The sequence below is a fragment of the Thermobia domestica genome, chromosome 10 (assembly GCF_964235325.1).
Source record: "Thermobia domestica chromosome 10, izTheDome1.hap1.1, whole genome shotgun sequence".
Classification (NCBI taxonomy): Eukaryota; Metazoa; Arthropoda; class Insecta; order Zygentoma; family Lepismatidae; genus Thermobia; species Thermobia domestica.
Genome location: NC_137463.1, coordinates 222526042 through 222543947, shown reverse-complemented (window position 1 = coordinate 222543947; position 17906 = coordinate 222526042). Strand labels below are relative to the sequence as shown.

The 17906-nt window shown below is 35.8% G+C and overlaps 1 protein-coding gene across 1 annotated transcript; it reads left to right on the top strand.

Annotated features, from left to right (window-relative positions):
* Positions 1-14125: 14125 nt before the first annotated feature.
* Positions 14126-14515, top strand: LOC145661798 (uncharacterized). The gene has a single exon (XM_081727132.1). It carries the CDS (start codon positions 14126-14128, stop codon positions 14513-14515), a length of 390 nt encoding a protein of 129 aa, XP_081583258.1.
* The last annotated feature ends 3391 nt before the right edge of the window (positions 14516-17906 follow it).

Genomic DNA, 17906 nt, shown 5'->3' with positions numbered 1-17906 from the left:
TTCATATGAAAAACTCCAGAGAAGGTGTATTACTTTTAAAGTGGGAGTTTTGTCGGACAATTTCCTCAAATAAGAAGCAGGCAAGATTATTAAAAATGCATAAATAAATGTTTCAATATCAACTCTAAATATTGCCTATGACATTTGTCCCAAAAGATCAATAACGGACAATTTATTCTGGTTGGTGACATTTGTTGAAACTTTTCCCCTAAAACTCCGTAGACGATTATGTTACAATCTTAAATAGGAGGAGCAAATCAAAAATCCTGCATGTTGTTCTTAAAAAATACAAGAAAATTTAGAAAAAAATGTGATTCCATATATGTACATACTTTGAATATTTTTCGATTTTGCCAACATTAACTTCCAAACATTTCTGATAGCCAGATAAACCTTCCGTGTACCCTCTGTGTAAAAATCCGATCCCCTGAAAGTTTAGCCTGTCTAGAATTCATTTCTTGAGCATTTTGATGTCGTTGAAACGCTTCGGTGCAAGTCACCATTTCTGCTGAAAATAAAAAAGAAACCTTTAAAGGCAAAGTTGTGTCTGCAAATGTGATCATTAGGAGTTTCCGTCGAAATTTTTCCATTGTCTCTACACATTGAGCTGCTATATGTGGGCGGGCGTTTTCGTGGATCAAAAGAATTCCAGAAAGTAGTTTTTCTCACCGTTTATTTTGGATGGTATTTCTCAAAATCTTCAGTGTTTGGCACCACCTATCTGCTGTCATTGTTAGTCCTGGTTCCAGAAGAATCACATTTTTGTCCCAAAACACGGTAGCCATGATTATATGGAATAATGGTATTGTTTTTTTTTAATTTCTTCGTTTTAGAAGAGCTAGAGTATCACCATTTTAATGACTGATGCTTCGAATCCCAATGTCGTATCTAGGTTCATTATCTCTCGCTATGTAGGAAAAGAATTTACTCCCATCTTCCCCCAACAAGCCAAATAATCACATGCAGCTGTCATTCTTTGCTCTTTGTGAGCGTCTATCAGCATTTTGACACCTACTTTGCTTACAGTTTATGCTTTCAGAAACTTCTGTAAACGCCTTATCGAGTTTAATTGTTACGAAACGGCTAGGATGAGATCGCATTATCTCGTTCTACTAAATCGCCAGTCTATACATTAACGATTCCATTACGCTCGTCGTCATGAGTAATTGGGGGTTCCCGAAACTTTTTGTACTTTTGCCTGAACTTTGCTTCACATATTATTATCAGTTCATAAATGATACACGTTTCTCTGTGGATGTAGCTGCATTCTGTCCCTAGGTATTCAGAAATCATATGGCGAACATCACTTCACATTTGGTGCGATTTTATACTGTCAGCCATTTCACCGTGCTGCTACTCACTTCCACGAAATTTCACTCCGGCAAATGATATCTCTGTTGCAAGAGCAGAGTACTAAAGCGTGCCCAACTTCATCACTGTTGTCAACCCTGCAGTAAATGTTATCGTTTTTTAATTGAGTCTCGTATTGTAATAAGAACCACACACTATGGTGTAATAACTTGTTTGATATTTCTTTCAAAGTTGTCCGAAAACATATTCTTCACCATTAATAAATAAATGCTTCACAAAAGCTCCAGCATGTTTTGATTTAATTTAAGAACCTGACGTCAGAAAGCTTAAATTTTAATAGTAAACATAATACAATTTATAAATAGATACATTTTTAACTTTATTTTCACCCCGTTTCGAGGTAATTCGCCCCTGACACAATACGATTAATAACTGACACACACTGCTTGTATCACAAAAATCAAACACTAATTCTGCACTAATATTTCTCACTCCTAAACTATCCCATGTTCTGCTGCAGCCATTAATAAAACATTTTCTTGTGAAATATGGACATACTTATATGACGTTTTCGGAAGATTTTACTCCAAAAATCTTACTGCCAAAGTAAGTTAAAAGTAAGTTAATAACTGTAATGCATGACTTTGTGGGCCTTTTTTGATAAATGACCTAAATCATACATTACGGTTATTAATGAAATATTTGTAAAGTATCATCAAGATTACATGAGTCTTACTTTTGAAAATGTAATTATGAAACACGAAAAAGTCTGACTCAGATTTATTTATTTATTTATTTATTTATTTATTTATTTATTTATTTTTGGAGAAAATCTTCAGGATTGAAGCTCACCCCGAAGAGTAAAAAAAATCCATCATAGAGTTTTCATGAAAAATAACGCCATATTTTTAATGAAATATTTATTTATTAAACACAAACAAAATCGGCTAACTTGTTTTTCAGAAGAATGTCCGAAAAGAACTCTATCCGAAATTAAAATATCCCTCACAGATTTTTTCCAGAAATATTACTTATCGCAACATAGAATTGTTAAAGAAATATGAAAAGTGTAAGATATTGAATGTAATAATATCTACGCAACGGACAGTATCTGCGAATAATACTAAATAATAACATTGATGTCGTGAGGCTGTCGTTTCTGCTAACAAACAACCTATGGTGATTGTTCAGAAACCAGTTTCTCCAACTCCTCAAGGTAACTACGGAATCCATTAATGTTCCTTTGCAGAAGTGCCGTATCTGGAAAATTAGATTTCAGTCGAATATTACCTTATGATACAACTACTTTCCATTCCCTATTTATGAGAGTATTCAACAGTATCAGATACAAATACTAACTAAATTTATTAAGATTTAAAAATTGGTGGCGTTTTGGTTTATCTGAGAAAAAACAAGGTCGTTAAGACAGAGACTTGTTTGCTGACATTCTTCGGTTCCAGAAATATATGGTCACTAAGGATGTGATATTGTTAGTTTGAACCATGAGAAAGCAATAAATGGAGTTTCTCTTTCTGGAGTTTTGGAGGAATTCAGTTTGTGTGAAAAAAGTCAGATATCTGGGTTGCCACAGGCTTTTGAGAAACAGCAGCAACAAAGTAGAGCAGAAGATGAAGGGAGGTTAGAGTACTTTCTTTCAAGAGACGCTTGCCACGGGCAGCGAAAATCTTCTCGCCATTCATAAACTCTCTTCCATGGTCTATCTTGAAGCCAGAAACGTGTTGTCCGCAGTTTATATAGGATAAAATGTTCACAATGCAACAGCATTTCTCGATAACCTATGTATTATATTTAAATATTTTCAGTATTAAGCATGCATAAATACTGTCTTGAAAATGATAATGTATCTACTGTAAGTTATAAGTTAAGCTTTTTACCTGTAGTTTACAAGGTCAAACTCAGAAAATAGAATAGTTATGTACAATGTAAATTTGAGATATGTTTGTATCGTTCCTCTCGCAATATTCTCCCTAGATAAGTTTTGGATAGTCTAAACCATTTTTTATATTTTCTGAATAGCATAGCAGTATTAACATTACATATTTAAAAACGCTGTGACCAAAAAGGCATGAATTCAGCATTGAAACCTGAAGATAATAATAAAAAGAAGGTCTAAAACCACAAGGTATAATCTACATAAGCCACAAAATCACTTACAAATTGCCCTATATTTATTTCTTTCTTGTTTCCTTCTTATTCTAGTAGCCAAAGTAAGTACTGTTGGTTCATCTTGTCCCAGATCAAACACCCCACGGAGCCAGATCTTATTTTAAATGGAGGTCTCGTCTGATATATCTTCGTTGCTGATGTAGGACGTCAATACAAATCAATTACTTGTTTTGTTTCGCCCCACTGGACATCATCTGTTCTATTTTGAAGGGAAACATGCAAAACTGGACCAAAGTAGTATTAAAACAACGTGTCGTAAAATATTGTAATTTAATTAACATGTTCTTTTCGTTAAAGTCTGGAAACAGCTGCTAACAAATTTAACTACTGAATGTGATAAAATATATTAAATACAACGAATTTATGTTTATGGAAGCAATAGATTTTATGTCCTTACATTGATGCAAATTGTTACAAAATGAGACCCGAAAAATTTTCCAGCTGTCCAGCAAAACCACTTGCACACTTCAGAAATGGAAGCCTCCCCCTCTGACGATTAAACAGAAAATTTTAAGGATCTAGCAGATACTTAGAGCTAAACATGTCTGTAGCATCTCCTGAACTCTCTTCCGTGTCTCATGTGTGGATAAGTAGAGGATAGTTGCTTACCTTGCTGTTGCGATATATTGGAGTGACTTTTTTTAACTGCTCATGTGTCTGTCTTGGACAAAAGCACAGAGAACATCGTAAAAGCAAGAGGAATATTTCTCAGTTGTATTGTGAGGAAGTCCATGATAAAATATGCTATAATCGTTTCTCTACCGGCGGTAAACGTGGTAACATAAAGAAATCGCCACTGCTCTTGTGTGTGACCTCCGTTGAAAGACTGGTCGATATTACCGATATTAAGCTGTAGAATCACCTTAAAATTAAGATAGTACAATTTGGTCGCTGTACAGAGCTCTGAACATTGCCTTCAATGGTCACAATTAGTATAAACATTAGCTGTTCTATTACACCACATCTGGTGTGACAGAAAAGTTGGAACTAAAAGCAGCAACGGGAATTTGTATGTACACCGTATAGTCTAACTTTGAGGAGAAAATAACCATACATCATAAATTACAGAAGCATATGTAGACGTAATTATATACCTCTATAGTCGGAAACACACTTAATTGTTTGCATAATTCCGCAAAACATACAAATACCAAATTTTGCATACTTGTTCGTCATGTGATGTGAGTAATGGGAAAATTCCGATATCATGTAGAAGGCGACATTTTCCATGTAAATGAAGTGTCGAAATTTTTCGTCGTTTCCAAATGCTGGTTTTTAGAGTAGTTCCGCAGATCATAGAAACGTCATATTTTGTCAAACAGTGAAGATAGGAACATAGTTTATGTTAGAAAAAAGAGCATTAAAATTCGTTTTGGATTGGCGGAGCAAATCGAAAAAATGTGAAATTTGTAATGTCTGTGTCTAGGACGTTGAAATTCCGAGATGATTTTTATTCTGATGCGTAGTTTGCGAATCTGCCCTTAAACTTAAAAAAATAGTCATCTTCAGTGTAAGAAAGTTCTAGGAATGTTATAAGAGGGCGTCTAATTCTAGACAACTTGCAGATATGGTGGAATCACGAAATTTCGTTCAAGTGTGTAGATTACAGCCTAAGTGAGGGGAAAAATCAGACATGTTGGAAAAGTCATCTTCGATTCAATATGGCGGCTCAAAAATTTGTAACCATGAAAATTGTAAGTAGTGCTCACGGTAGGTAAGCCAGGTTTCGCTATGAACAAATCATTGGAGAAGTCGTCATCTTGAATGCAAAATTGTCATATTTTTGAATTGCCTTCGTTTGGTCCCTTATGTGGTATGTTGAGGAGAATAGAACAAACAAAATCCAACGTAGTAAGTTAGCTCTGCGATAAAGCGTCTACTTTCTAAGTTGCAGGTCTGGGTTCGATTCCCTAACCAACCTTCTTTTATCTTGCGTTTTTTTCTGATCACCGTTGTTTCGTTTTAGCAAAATAGTTTCTGTTTGTATTGCGTCAACAAATATTTTCGTTATTACAGACATAGACGGAAAGGATATATTTATACGCTAACTGTTGAGATGGTCTCGAAACTAGGCAGTATGTCCATGTGAAGTTTTGAGACGATACTCAACTATTTAAAAAGAAACATATGTAGCCTTACAGATGGTGTATCACCAGTGTTTCTTTAAGAAACAATGTTCCTAAGGATCACAGTTAGTATTCCCAGGGCACTGCTGATAATATTCTGTTTATCATTCTATTATACACGTATTATTTGGTCTCTTGCGGGGGCACTCTAAGAGTCCCAAGGAGGCAGTGTACTCCCCAAAACATTTTGGAAAAAACATTGAGCATCATTTCCAACATATAGTATCCAGACGACAAAAAAAATACATTTTGTCTCGCGAGAATAGTGTGTGCTGCAAACCGGAAACAATTGCAAACAATCTCCCTTGTATATACTAGTCGTTTAGATACACGCGTATACCAAGTTTGATGTTTATACAACAACTGAGAGAGTATAAGATTATAAATTTTAAGGAAATACACACACACACACATACCGACACACACACATTTTTAAATATATATATACGCACCTTTTGACAATTGTCCCGTCGGCAGCGTATATAGTCATAATATATGAGATACGTGGAAAACTGCCCCTTTCGGTTCAGTAGTTTGTGTGGGTGCAGAACCGGTTGGAATGAAATGCGATGTATAATAGAGTGAAGCTTATTGGCAATCATCTATGCTATAAAAATAAACTTTCAAAGAAAGAAAAAGTGAAAAAATGTGTTGGGAATCGAACCTAGTTCTCCTCACCAGTAGGCTCACGTCATTCCCCTACACTACCGAATTCCTTAGATTTTTGATTTCCTACTTACTGCTCAGATGGTACTGGTACGTAGCAGGCTGGCATCTGTGGAATTAGACCTCTAAAATCGGAATAGTAGCCATGATATATATGCGTTTTTAATATCATTAAGGAAATGATGTCTTGTTATTTGTTTGTAATAAGAAATGACAAAGACACCATTCTAATACACTGTTCTACTACAATGCAGAAAGTTGTGTTGCTTAAGATGCTATAACGAAATTTTTGAAAAGCCACCAATAATATTCATATTCTAAATTACCTAGTAAATAATTGTCTTCATTGAAAATGTAAGAGTGAAGATACACGAAGACTGGATGTAATTGTTTAGTATATATAAACATTTCAAGAAGTCTTGCTGCCCAATAAGTACATTTTTACCAAGGGACACTATTATAATACAGCGTACTACGTTATAATGCAAAGACTAGTGTTCAATGAAATGTTATGAACTAATGTTTAAAAAGCCTTAACAAAATTCATATTTGTAAATTACCTATAAATTGTAGTCTTCATTGAAAATAGAAGATGAGAGATGCAGGCAGACTGCAAGAAATTGTCCAGTAAATAAGAAATATTTCAAAAAGTGTTTCTGCAGGTAATATGTACTACTATGCCGAAGGATTCCATTATAAGGGACTTTTCTACATTACAGTGCAAAAGTAGTGTTCTCTCAAATGTTACGAACAAATGTTTAAAAAGCCTCCAACAATATTCATATTTGTAAATCACCTACAAATGTTAGTCTTCATTGAAACTACAATAATAAATATACAGGGAGACTGCAAGATTTTGTGCAGTATATATGAAACTTTTCAAGAAGTCTTGCTGCAGGTAATATGTACAACTATGCCCAAGGTTTCTATTATAATCCACTGTACTACATTATAGTACAAAAGTAGTGTTCACTCAAATGCTATGATAAAAATTTAAACAATCTCCAACAATATTCACATTTGTAAATTACCTAGTAATATGTAGTCTTCATTGTAAATATAAGAATAAATGTGCAGGAAGCCTGAAATATTTTCCCACTCACATATCACAGATATGAACTACTTTTCCTGCAGGTAATATGTACAATTAAGCACAACGACACTATTATAATACATTGTATTAAATTACACTGCAAAACATAATATAAAAAAATACTACGAATAAATATTTAAACGGCTGCAAAAATTCACATTTGTAAACAGTGAGTGTTTTCGGAAAATGCAAGGTTTAATAGGTAGGATATTGCAACACAGTGTCCGCTGTTTATGTTTCAGAAAATAAATTCTGTTACTGTCTCTAACATATATAGATGTGCGCAATGTGTATATAATAAGCCATGTACGTGATTGCCAGAGTAGAAGTAGTAATAGAGTTCTTTCTAATAAATTGTGTGTTTGCTGTTCAAAGTTAAATGGAAGAAATAATACCGGTTGGATTGAAGTATGTGTTGGTAACAGGTGTCTGCTGTAAAGGGAAGTGAATTCCTCAAGGAATAGTTTTCTAGAACTTGACACCGCATAGCAAAGCCGTGACCGGGGGTCTGGAGGCGGAGCCCCCAGCGAGCTTTAGCGTGTAATTTCTCTATAGCTACATTACAACTAATACTTGAGTCAATAGTAGGATTACGTGCACCAGTGTTAGAAGTAGGTGTTTTACTTTTAGGGGAAATCAAATGATAATAGATACAAACTGCTATTTAACAACTCCATACACCAATAAATAATCTATCCCAGGTGAATGATACTTATCAAACTCCTTGAGATTGCACACAATCGACATATTTTGAACGCCACAAAATTTCATTTTTTCTCAATTTTCTTGCGAAACTATGTATGAGAATTTACCCTCAAGTATGTCATTTTATTCAGCGTAACCTGACATTTTGATTGATATATATCGTCTTTGAACAATATTATGGTTTAAAGAATTAAACTTTAATTCTTAATCTAAATATGATTATGATCTTTCTCTCATTAATAAATAGTAAAGCATATTCATTTTCAACATAATCACTATCCATTGCGAAACAACTTAATTGAGATAATAATAGTGTAATTAAATTGTCACAATATGTTACCGGAGAAATATTCAAATGTTAGTGCTCAAATCTAAACACCTTTACAGCCAATATCATGATTTCAAATAATTTAATTGAAACATTATAGTTGCTCGTAATTCTTTTAATCGGATAATAACTATCAACGTCAGAAAGGAAAGTGAAAGCGCATGTAGCGATATGTATTAGCGCGATTTTGATTATTATAAATTCACATGACATGCTGAAACATTTACCGTTCATAAATAGGATTGTCCAATATATAGGCGACTCGTCTGTTGGACGATTAATGTAGACTTGGAATGAGATTTACATTAAATCCGAAAAGCGCACATCCATTCATCTGGGATTGATTATGTTCCTTTATATATCTTAATCACACACACACACACACATATATATATATATATATATATATATATATATATATATATATATATATATATATATATGTTTGTATTACTCACACTTCTATGTGGCCGTAAACACACATTAGTGAAATAGCAGCTTCCTTGGCAACAAAATCATGAAACGAGGTTTCCACATTATAATATAATTTAGAATATCCAACCGTGATAACGGAGAAACCAAGGGGAAAAAAACGGAACTTTGCATGAAGCAACTAGAGAAAGGAGGACATTTGCCAGTGTATTGACAAAAATCACTGGAGGAACATTGTTGAGAGCTTAAGAGAAAGTTATGTTTTTGTAAATCGAATGACCTAACTTGGATATCATCATTGGAAACAACAATGAAAATAAAGACAAAAGAAATAGCTTACCTAGATTAGTGTTGCAAACATTTCGAGAAATAACATGAAACCTGTGTTAAGCGTAAACACCGTTGGCGTATACAAGGAGTGAGGTACTAAAAGTTTTCTACACTTTAAACTAAATATTGAAATCAACTGTTTACGCTGACTCTATGTCTAGAAGGGTCCATTCAGCCCATCAACAGAAGAGAAAATATGAGTTTCGGAAAGATACATTGAGTTGATTTTAGTTTAGCGTGCCTTTCAGCAGCGAGGCTATATGAGACGTGGACCTACTGATTAACGTGGAATCCGAACCATATGACCTCCCGCCGGGAATCGAACCCGGGTCTCCCACGCCAAAGGCGCATATGCTAATCGCTTAGCCACGAGGGAGCTCCTCGGAAAGATACAATAACTCGGAAAAGGTCACTAGTGCAATATGATATAAATTCTATAACGCAAGACGGTAGATCATGAGAAGCAGTACTGTGGTTATGTGAGATCAGTGAGTCACGTACTGGCTGAGATATTCGATATCCTTTTAAAGCTAAGGAGTTTTTTTTTTTAATAAATGGCAACGCTTTATACGCCAACGGCGCCTGTTTCACGTTATTTCTCGAAATGTTTCTCATTCTGATCTGCATTTACCATCTCTTTTGTCTTTATTTTCATTTTTGCTTAGAATGGTGACACCAAATTTAGGTCATTTGATTTGCAAGAACATACTTTTCTCTTGCATTCTCAACGATGTTCACTCGATGACGTTTGTCAGTAAAGGCCAGATATTTCCCTTTTTCTAGTTGCTTCGTGCAAAGTTTAGTGTCTCTGTCTCTTTTGGTTTCTCTGTTATCACAGTTGGAGATACTAAATTATATTATAATGTGGAAACATCACTTCATGATTTTGTCGTCAAGTCTGAACGATTTAACGTTCTCTTAGGGAGCTGTTATTCCACCAACGTATGTTTACGGTCAAATAAAATACATTTCGCGTATGTGCGTATCGTAACAAGAAATTATCCTATATAAGGAATTCTCTAATATATATATATATATATATATATATATATATATATATATATATACACTTTTTCTTTTATCAAGAGTTTCATTGCAATCCGAAAATGGGTGAGCGATGGAAGTCAATTACTTCTTTGTGACCGGGGATATTTTCAAGTTTGTGGAGCGTTTAATTTGTAGAAATGTTGTAGACTATGTGATATTATGAGCTGTAGTAGGAAAACGTATCAGGGTATACACTTTGAAGCTAGTGTCTATATAAAGTACGGAGGGAAAATGCAATTTCCTTTGTATAAATCTGTGGGGATTATGATGAATCTAGTGTTCCTTTTTTGGACTTAGTCTATGAACGAGTTTCAAAGTTTATGTGAACAGGAGTGTACCTAACCCATTGTGCAAAGTCCTCGCGATATATGAATTTTCCTTTTTGTTCTTACTGAGTATTACACGGTTAATAAAAGTAGAGAACTATTGTAGATAGATGATTGCAAGCCCAGTTTCTGGCAAATTTAGAAAAATATGCTCTTGAGTTTTTTATTTGTGTGTATTCCTTTAATTGACGTATTTCTATCTTGCTAGTTTGATATACTGCAGTGTTAAAAATGTGCAGTGTGGAACCACGCAGCAAGGCGAATTTCCCATAATTGCAATCAAAACAGTTCATACGCATCAAAGACATTTAATTACTAGCTTAATCAGTCCGTTAATGCAAATAGTTTATTAATTTCTATAGATATACATGCAACTGAAAAAGTAGAGGAAAATTATGAGAATGGAAGAAACTATAGATAGGGAGAAGAAGGGTGCATGCATAATTCTATTAAGAGATTTCAATGCAGTTGTGGGAGAAAAACAGGAAGGTAGTATCGCAGGCAAATATGATTTAGACGAAAGAAATGAAAGCGGAGAGGGACTGGTGAATATCTGTAGACAGAATGTACTAGTAATTGGATACACTTGCTTCAATCAGCACAAGAGAAGAAGATATAAATGGAAATCACCAATAGACGGTGGAAGATATCAGATAGACTATGTTATGATTCAGGACAGGTATCGGAATAGCTTAAAGAACGCGAGGACCCTTCCCGGGGCTGATATGTTCTCTGATCATAATCTTGTGCTGGCCGAAGTAGATATTCAACTGAAAAATGTAGGCAGAAGAAAAATAGGTAACAAAGTGTTAAAAACTGAAAAGTTGAAAAACGAGGAAATAAGAAATCTTTTCATTAAAAAATTTGAGGAAAAATGTTCAAACGAGGAAAGAATAGGCGCAGGTAGTAACGCACGGTGGGAACATATTAAACGTGGCTTAGAACAGGCTGCAGAAGAAGCAGTAGGTTACCGCGAACACAAAACTGCTAAGACACCATGGGTTACAGAGCAGATGTTGCAGAAAATGAGCCAGAGGAAGATGTGGAAACAGGTTGATACAGAAGAGGGCAGAAAGATGTACAGAAAGTTAAATAATGAATTACGAAGAGAAATAGACAGAGAGAGGGAAGAATTTTACAAAAGGAAATGCGATGACATAGAGGAATTAGAAAGAGTTGGTAAATATGAGGAAATGTACAAGGAGGTGAAATCTATGGAATTTCGGAGGAAACAAGGCGGTATGATAATGGCGATAGAAAATAAGAATGGGAAGGTAGTCAGCGAGAGAAATGAGGCTATACGAAGGTGGAAAGAATACGTTCAAGACTTATATGAGAGTAAGGATAGACCGTGTAGCCTAAATGTTGAAGTAGAGAATAATGTAGGCGAGGATGATAAAGGACTCAGTATTCTTCGGGATGAGTTTGAAAAGGCTATATCCGAGATTAGGAATGGAAAGGCAACCGGAATATATTACATACCAATCAAATTCATTAAAAATAAAGGTTACAAGGGAAAGAAGGAATTGTTCCGACTACGCAATGAAATATATGAAACAGGAGAATGGCCAAAATACTTTCTGAAAACGATCATGATACCGATGGCTAAGAAATCGAACCCAAAGAGATGTGAGGATTATAGAGCTATTCGTCTCATATCTCATGCAGCTAAAATTTTGCTCGGAATACTGAACAGAAAGTTATATGAAAGAACAAATAAATTTGAGGAGGAGCAGTTCACGTTCAGAAGAGGCAAGCGCACAAGAGATGCAATTTGATTATTAAGGGCTATTGGTGAAAGATTTATAGAAAAAGGGAAAGAGTCGTATGTAATATTTAGTGACCTAGAAAAGGATTTTGACCGCGTGAATTGGGATTTGTTTTTGGGAGTTCTAACGAAGATATGGTTGGAATGAAAAGATAGAAGACTCATAAGAAACTTATACATGAAGCAACAAGTAAGTGTTAGGATAGAGGAAGAACTGACGCAAGAGAGTGCAATTGGAAGGGGAGTTCGACAAGGATGCTGCCTCTCGCTAACACTATTTAATGTCTATACAGAAGAGATAGTGAAAAAGAGCCTATATGATGATGATGGCATTTCGGTACGAGGTAGAATGATTAGATGCATAGGATTTGCCGACGATATGCCGCTTGTTGCAGAATCTGAAAAAAAAATCAAAAAATGTTAGAAAAAATGAGAATGGGCTTTGAAGAATATGGGACGAAAATAAATGTTAGAAAGAAAAAAGCCATGGGATTGGAACAAAGGGGTCTGTGTCAAATGTTAAAGTAGGAGGGAAGAAAATAGAACAAGTGAATAGTTTTCAATATCTGGGTAGTATTCTTAGTAATAACATGAAGTTCGTACGTGAAATAAAAGTAAGAATAGGAATGGCGAAAGAATCCTTTAGGAGGAAGAAAAGTCTGTTTTGTGGGACCTTGAATAAAGAGTTGAGAAAAATACTCAGAATATTTCGTGCGGAGTGTTGTACTGTATGGGGCGGAAACGTGGACATTACGTAAAGGTGATGAAAATCGACTGGAAGCCTTCGAAATGTGGATGTGGAGAAGAATGGAAAGAATTAGTTGGGTTGAGCGGAAAACGAATGAGAGACTGTTAGAAATGGTGGGTGAGAATAGAACAGTTTTAGATATTTTTAGGAAGAGGAAGAGAAACTGGTTATGACATTGCCTAAGAAGAGATTGTATCATGAGGGAAGTCCTAGAGGGTATGGTGGCGGGAAAGAGAGTAATAGGCGAAGGAGACTACAATTAATGGATGATATAAAAACAGAAAGATCATACGCGAAGACGAAAAAGATAGCGGAGAACCGTGAAGCACGGAAGTTTCTCAGCTGCGGCAAGTGACCTTCCAATAAAGGCTGAATGCCTATGATGATGATGATAATGATGATGGTGATGATGATGATATATATGAATGCTGCACTTAGTGTAAGTAACAAAAGATAATTGTTTTTTTATAATAGCAATGTATGTTGTATAAGGACTTGGTTACAACGAGGCAATAATGCATGTAGTCATTGTAGTGTGAATCATATTTTACATCTGTAATAAATTCATAGTATAAAAATAACAAGGTCAAATTTTAGAATTAGCTTTGAATCTATAAGCTTTGAAAATGGAGACAACATCAAAACATTGGGAATCGTATGGTGTCCAAGCTCAGATATATTCTTGATAGCTTACAAACCGCTAGAGGAGAAGCAGCGAACAATAAGTCAAGGTGTAACCCATGGTCAGGCAGGCTGTTTCTCACATTTCATCTATCTTTGATCCAATTGGTTTAGTCAGTCTAATAGTGATTGCCTACAAAATATTCCTACAGAAACTTTGGAAAGAAGAATTAAAGTGGGACGAGCAACTACCAACTCATTTGCACAATCAATGGACACAATTGTGAGCCAGTTAGATAACCTGAAACATATCAAAGTCAGTCGGCTAGTCTTGGCAAAGAGCAATATAATTGACATTCAGCTACATGGATTTGCAGATGCATCACAGAATGCTTATGGAGTCTGTTTATATATACGCTCAGTAAATGAAAGGCGAAATGTCGGTTCCTCTACTATGTTCCAAATCTAAGGTAGCTCCTATAAAGCAAGTAAAAATTCCACGATTAGAATTATGTGCTGCTCTATTATTGGCTTCATTAGTACACAAAGAAATGCCAATTCTCAATCTGAACATTTCATCTATTCACCTGCGAACTGATTCAACGATAGTACTCGCATGCCTAGCATCACCGTCCACTCGCTGGAAACAATTTCTGACAAATAGAGTAGCAAAGATCCAAGAATACACTAACATTAATAATTGGAAGCACAGTTCCTCTTCAGAAAATCCAGCACATATATCTCGAGGTGCAACAGTGCATGAATTGACACAAGCTCAATTGTGGTGGCATGGACCTCCATGGTTGCAAGAACCAGAAGAAATATAACCGTCAGAAGCTGTAGTCATGGAAGAAAATGCAATGATCGAACAAAGGAAAAGTATTCTATTATTAATGACTGATAATGATACAACACAATTCATCTCAAATTTTTCGAAGTTGGAGAAAGTAATCAGAGTATTCGAATATTGTTTTCGTTTCATTAACAATATTAAGATTCCACAGAAGAAGGTTATCGGCGAGTTATCAGTTGAAGAAACAAGAAAGGCACTTATTACTTACATCAAACTTGTACAGCAGCAGTGTCTTGATAGAGAAATCAAGTGTCTCAAATCAAATCAAGAATTACCAAAATAAAGCAAAATTCGCAACTTACATACGTTCTTAGATCACCAGGGTATACTAAGAGTTGGTGGACGTTTAGAAGAAAGCGACTTAACATATGATACGAAACATCTCATTATTTTGCCCCAGGACTTGACTAAATTGATCATAATCCATGAACAAAAGAGACTGCTTCATGCAAACCTTCAATTGTTGAAGGCGTCATTGAGACAACGTTATTGGATTATTTAGTCAAAGCAGATAATCAAACGTACAATACACGAATGCTTAATTTGCTTCAAGCTAAATTGCTAGGCAACATCTCAATTCATGGGTCAACTGCCGAAAAATATACTTCAAACCAGAGATGGTCATTTTTCCTAAGGCTCACTCACCCTCCATCACCCTCACCCTCCATTGACGCCTTCCCTTCACCCTCCATCACCTCACCCTCCATTGACGCCCTTCCCTCACCCTCCCTCACACTCACCTTCCATTTGACGCCCTCACATTTACCCTCCATTGACGCCCTCACACTCACCCTCCATTGACACCCTCACACTCACCCTCCATTGACGCCCTCACACTCACCCTCCCTCACACTCATCATCAATTACTTTATCGCCCTCACCCTCAACTACAAAAATGAGGATGAGGTGAGGGTGAGGGCGGCCCTCATGAGGGCAAAATGAGGGTGGATGGCCATACGGTGTTTGTCCACCACAAAGTTCACTTGGCGCTCCTTCAAATAAAGTACAGCTACAAATAAAACCTTTTCTACCCTGGAAGAAAAAATCTCCTTTACATTGTTCCGTCCATTAAATGTACATATTAACAATTGCTCTACTGAAAGCATCCCTTCAACTAGTGATGTGAAGTGGAAAATTTTCCGCTTAAAACTTCCCATTTCTGAAAATTTACCATTCTAAACAAATATTTACTATCAAGTATTAACTCCACATTAAGCCACGATATTGATTGAATGCATGAATAGAAATATGACATTACAGCAAATTATAATCTTCCTTTCTAGGTCTTATAATGGAAAAATATATAAATATTATTGAGTACCTGGAAATAAACCTAGTATTTGATAACACAAGAATTATATGATAGAACAAGAGAGTATCTTTCTACAGTGTGAAACTACGGTAAACTTCCGAACTATACAAATTCAATAGTAAAACTGGAAATAGTAGAAACCGAAAGTAGTTGATTTCTACCACCTACGGTTTAAATATTAGGTTGTCGAAGGAGATGGGACCTATTATTAGAACGACAAATCGTTTCCCGAAAACCGTTTCTCAATAGCTCTTACCGCTTTTGAGTTATGACCAAAATTGTTGAAACCAGAAGTGGTACAACATAGCTTCTGGTTTAACTCGAAGATTGGTGAAAGAGATGGAGCCTATTCTTGGGATGTTGAATCTATTCCCGAAAACCGCTCGTCGATAGCACTTACCGTTTTAGGTCTAGGAAAATCAATATTGAAACCAGAAGTAATGTTGAATTTATATCACTTCCGATTTTAGTGGAAATACAGGAGTACAGGTGGTTTGTCCCCTTAAGACCTTAAATCGATATCTGAAAACGCTTTATCGTAGCTATGTTTTATATTCGTTTATGAGTTATGAATATGTTTGTTGAAACCAGATATGGTCGACTTCTACCACTTCAAGTTTAAATAAGATTGTTGAAAGAGATGGAACCAATTCTGGTAATGCAGAATTGATTCCCGAAAACCGTTTGTCGATAGCTCTTACCCTTTTAAGTTTATGAAAATAAATATTGAAACCTGAAGCAGTAGTGAATCCTACCACTTCCAGGTTTAGTAGAAATGCAGACTTTAAGGTGGTTCCTTTCATATCCACCTATTTCCGAGAACCGTTTGCCGATCACTATTACCGTTTTTTACTCGTGGTCTTTAATTTGAAACCGGAAATTTCCGATTTCTACCACTTCCGGTTTAACAGATTGACTCCCAAGGTGATTTGAGTGTACCTGTTAAGTAGGAGGTTGTTGAAGGAGATGCAACCTACTATTGGTATGCTGGATCGATTCCCGAAAAACGCTTGTTAATAGCTCTTACCGATTTTGATGTGATACCTCTTGACAGACAGACACACAGACGGACACAGCAATTCTATAAGACCCCTTTTCATGTGCATAGCGTAGTTTGGAAATCTAAAAGTACGTATATAGCCAAAAGCAGGTAATAACTTTTTATTTGATAATTAAATATAAAGGTATTTATTGCGGCTTGCAGCTTTGTACTTTTCTTATACATATTTTTCTCTTACTTAGAAGAATAAATAAAGCTTTTTCTTAGTTAGAATTGTAGAATGAATGAATATATGAATATTTATTAGTATCTCATCTGAACGAATATATTAAAAAAAAAAACATTATTTCCTGAGAACTACTAGTATTTTTAATGGGTTACTTTCGTTAAACTTTGACATTTTCGGTAGCCAAAAACTTGCAGTAGATATTTTTATATATTTCGTAATTATTATTTCTATAAAGTGAAAATATATAAATATAGAGTAGTAATAAAGCTATGAGAAACATCTTGTCTTCGCACATGAAAAGCGTATGAAACTGACGGAATATTGATATGACGATTTTCTGTGAACGACGATTAATTCTAAGAAAAAAATTACATTACATTTTCTAACATATTTTCCAGAAATGAAGAATTGCAAGATAACTAATTTTATGAACCCTTACCCTCACCCTCAATTGACGCCTTCACCCTCACCTCCCTCACCTCCCTCACACTCACCGACAACTGACACCCTCACCCTCCCTCACACTCACCCTCCATCGATGCTTTCTCCTCACCCTCCCTCACACTCAACCTCCATTGACGCCCTTCACTCACCCTCCACTGACGACCTCACACTCACCCTCCCTCACACTCACCCTCCATTGACGCCCTCACAGTCACCTTCCCTCACACTCACCCGAAATTGACGCCCTCACTCACCCTCAATTACTTTACCGCTCTCACCCTCCAACGCCTTCACCCTCAACTATAAAATGAGGGTGAGATGAGGGTGAAGGCGGCCCTCATGAGGGCAAAATGAGGGAGGATGACCATCTCTGCTTTAAA

What these genes read in the sequence shown, in the direction of transcription:
- LOC145661798 (XM_081727132.1), top strand. Translation starts at nt 14,126, where the DNA reads ATGTCGGTTCCTCTACTATGTTCCAAATCTAAGGTAGCTCCTATAAAG.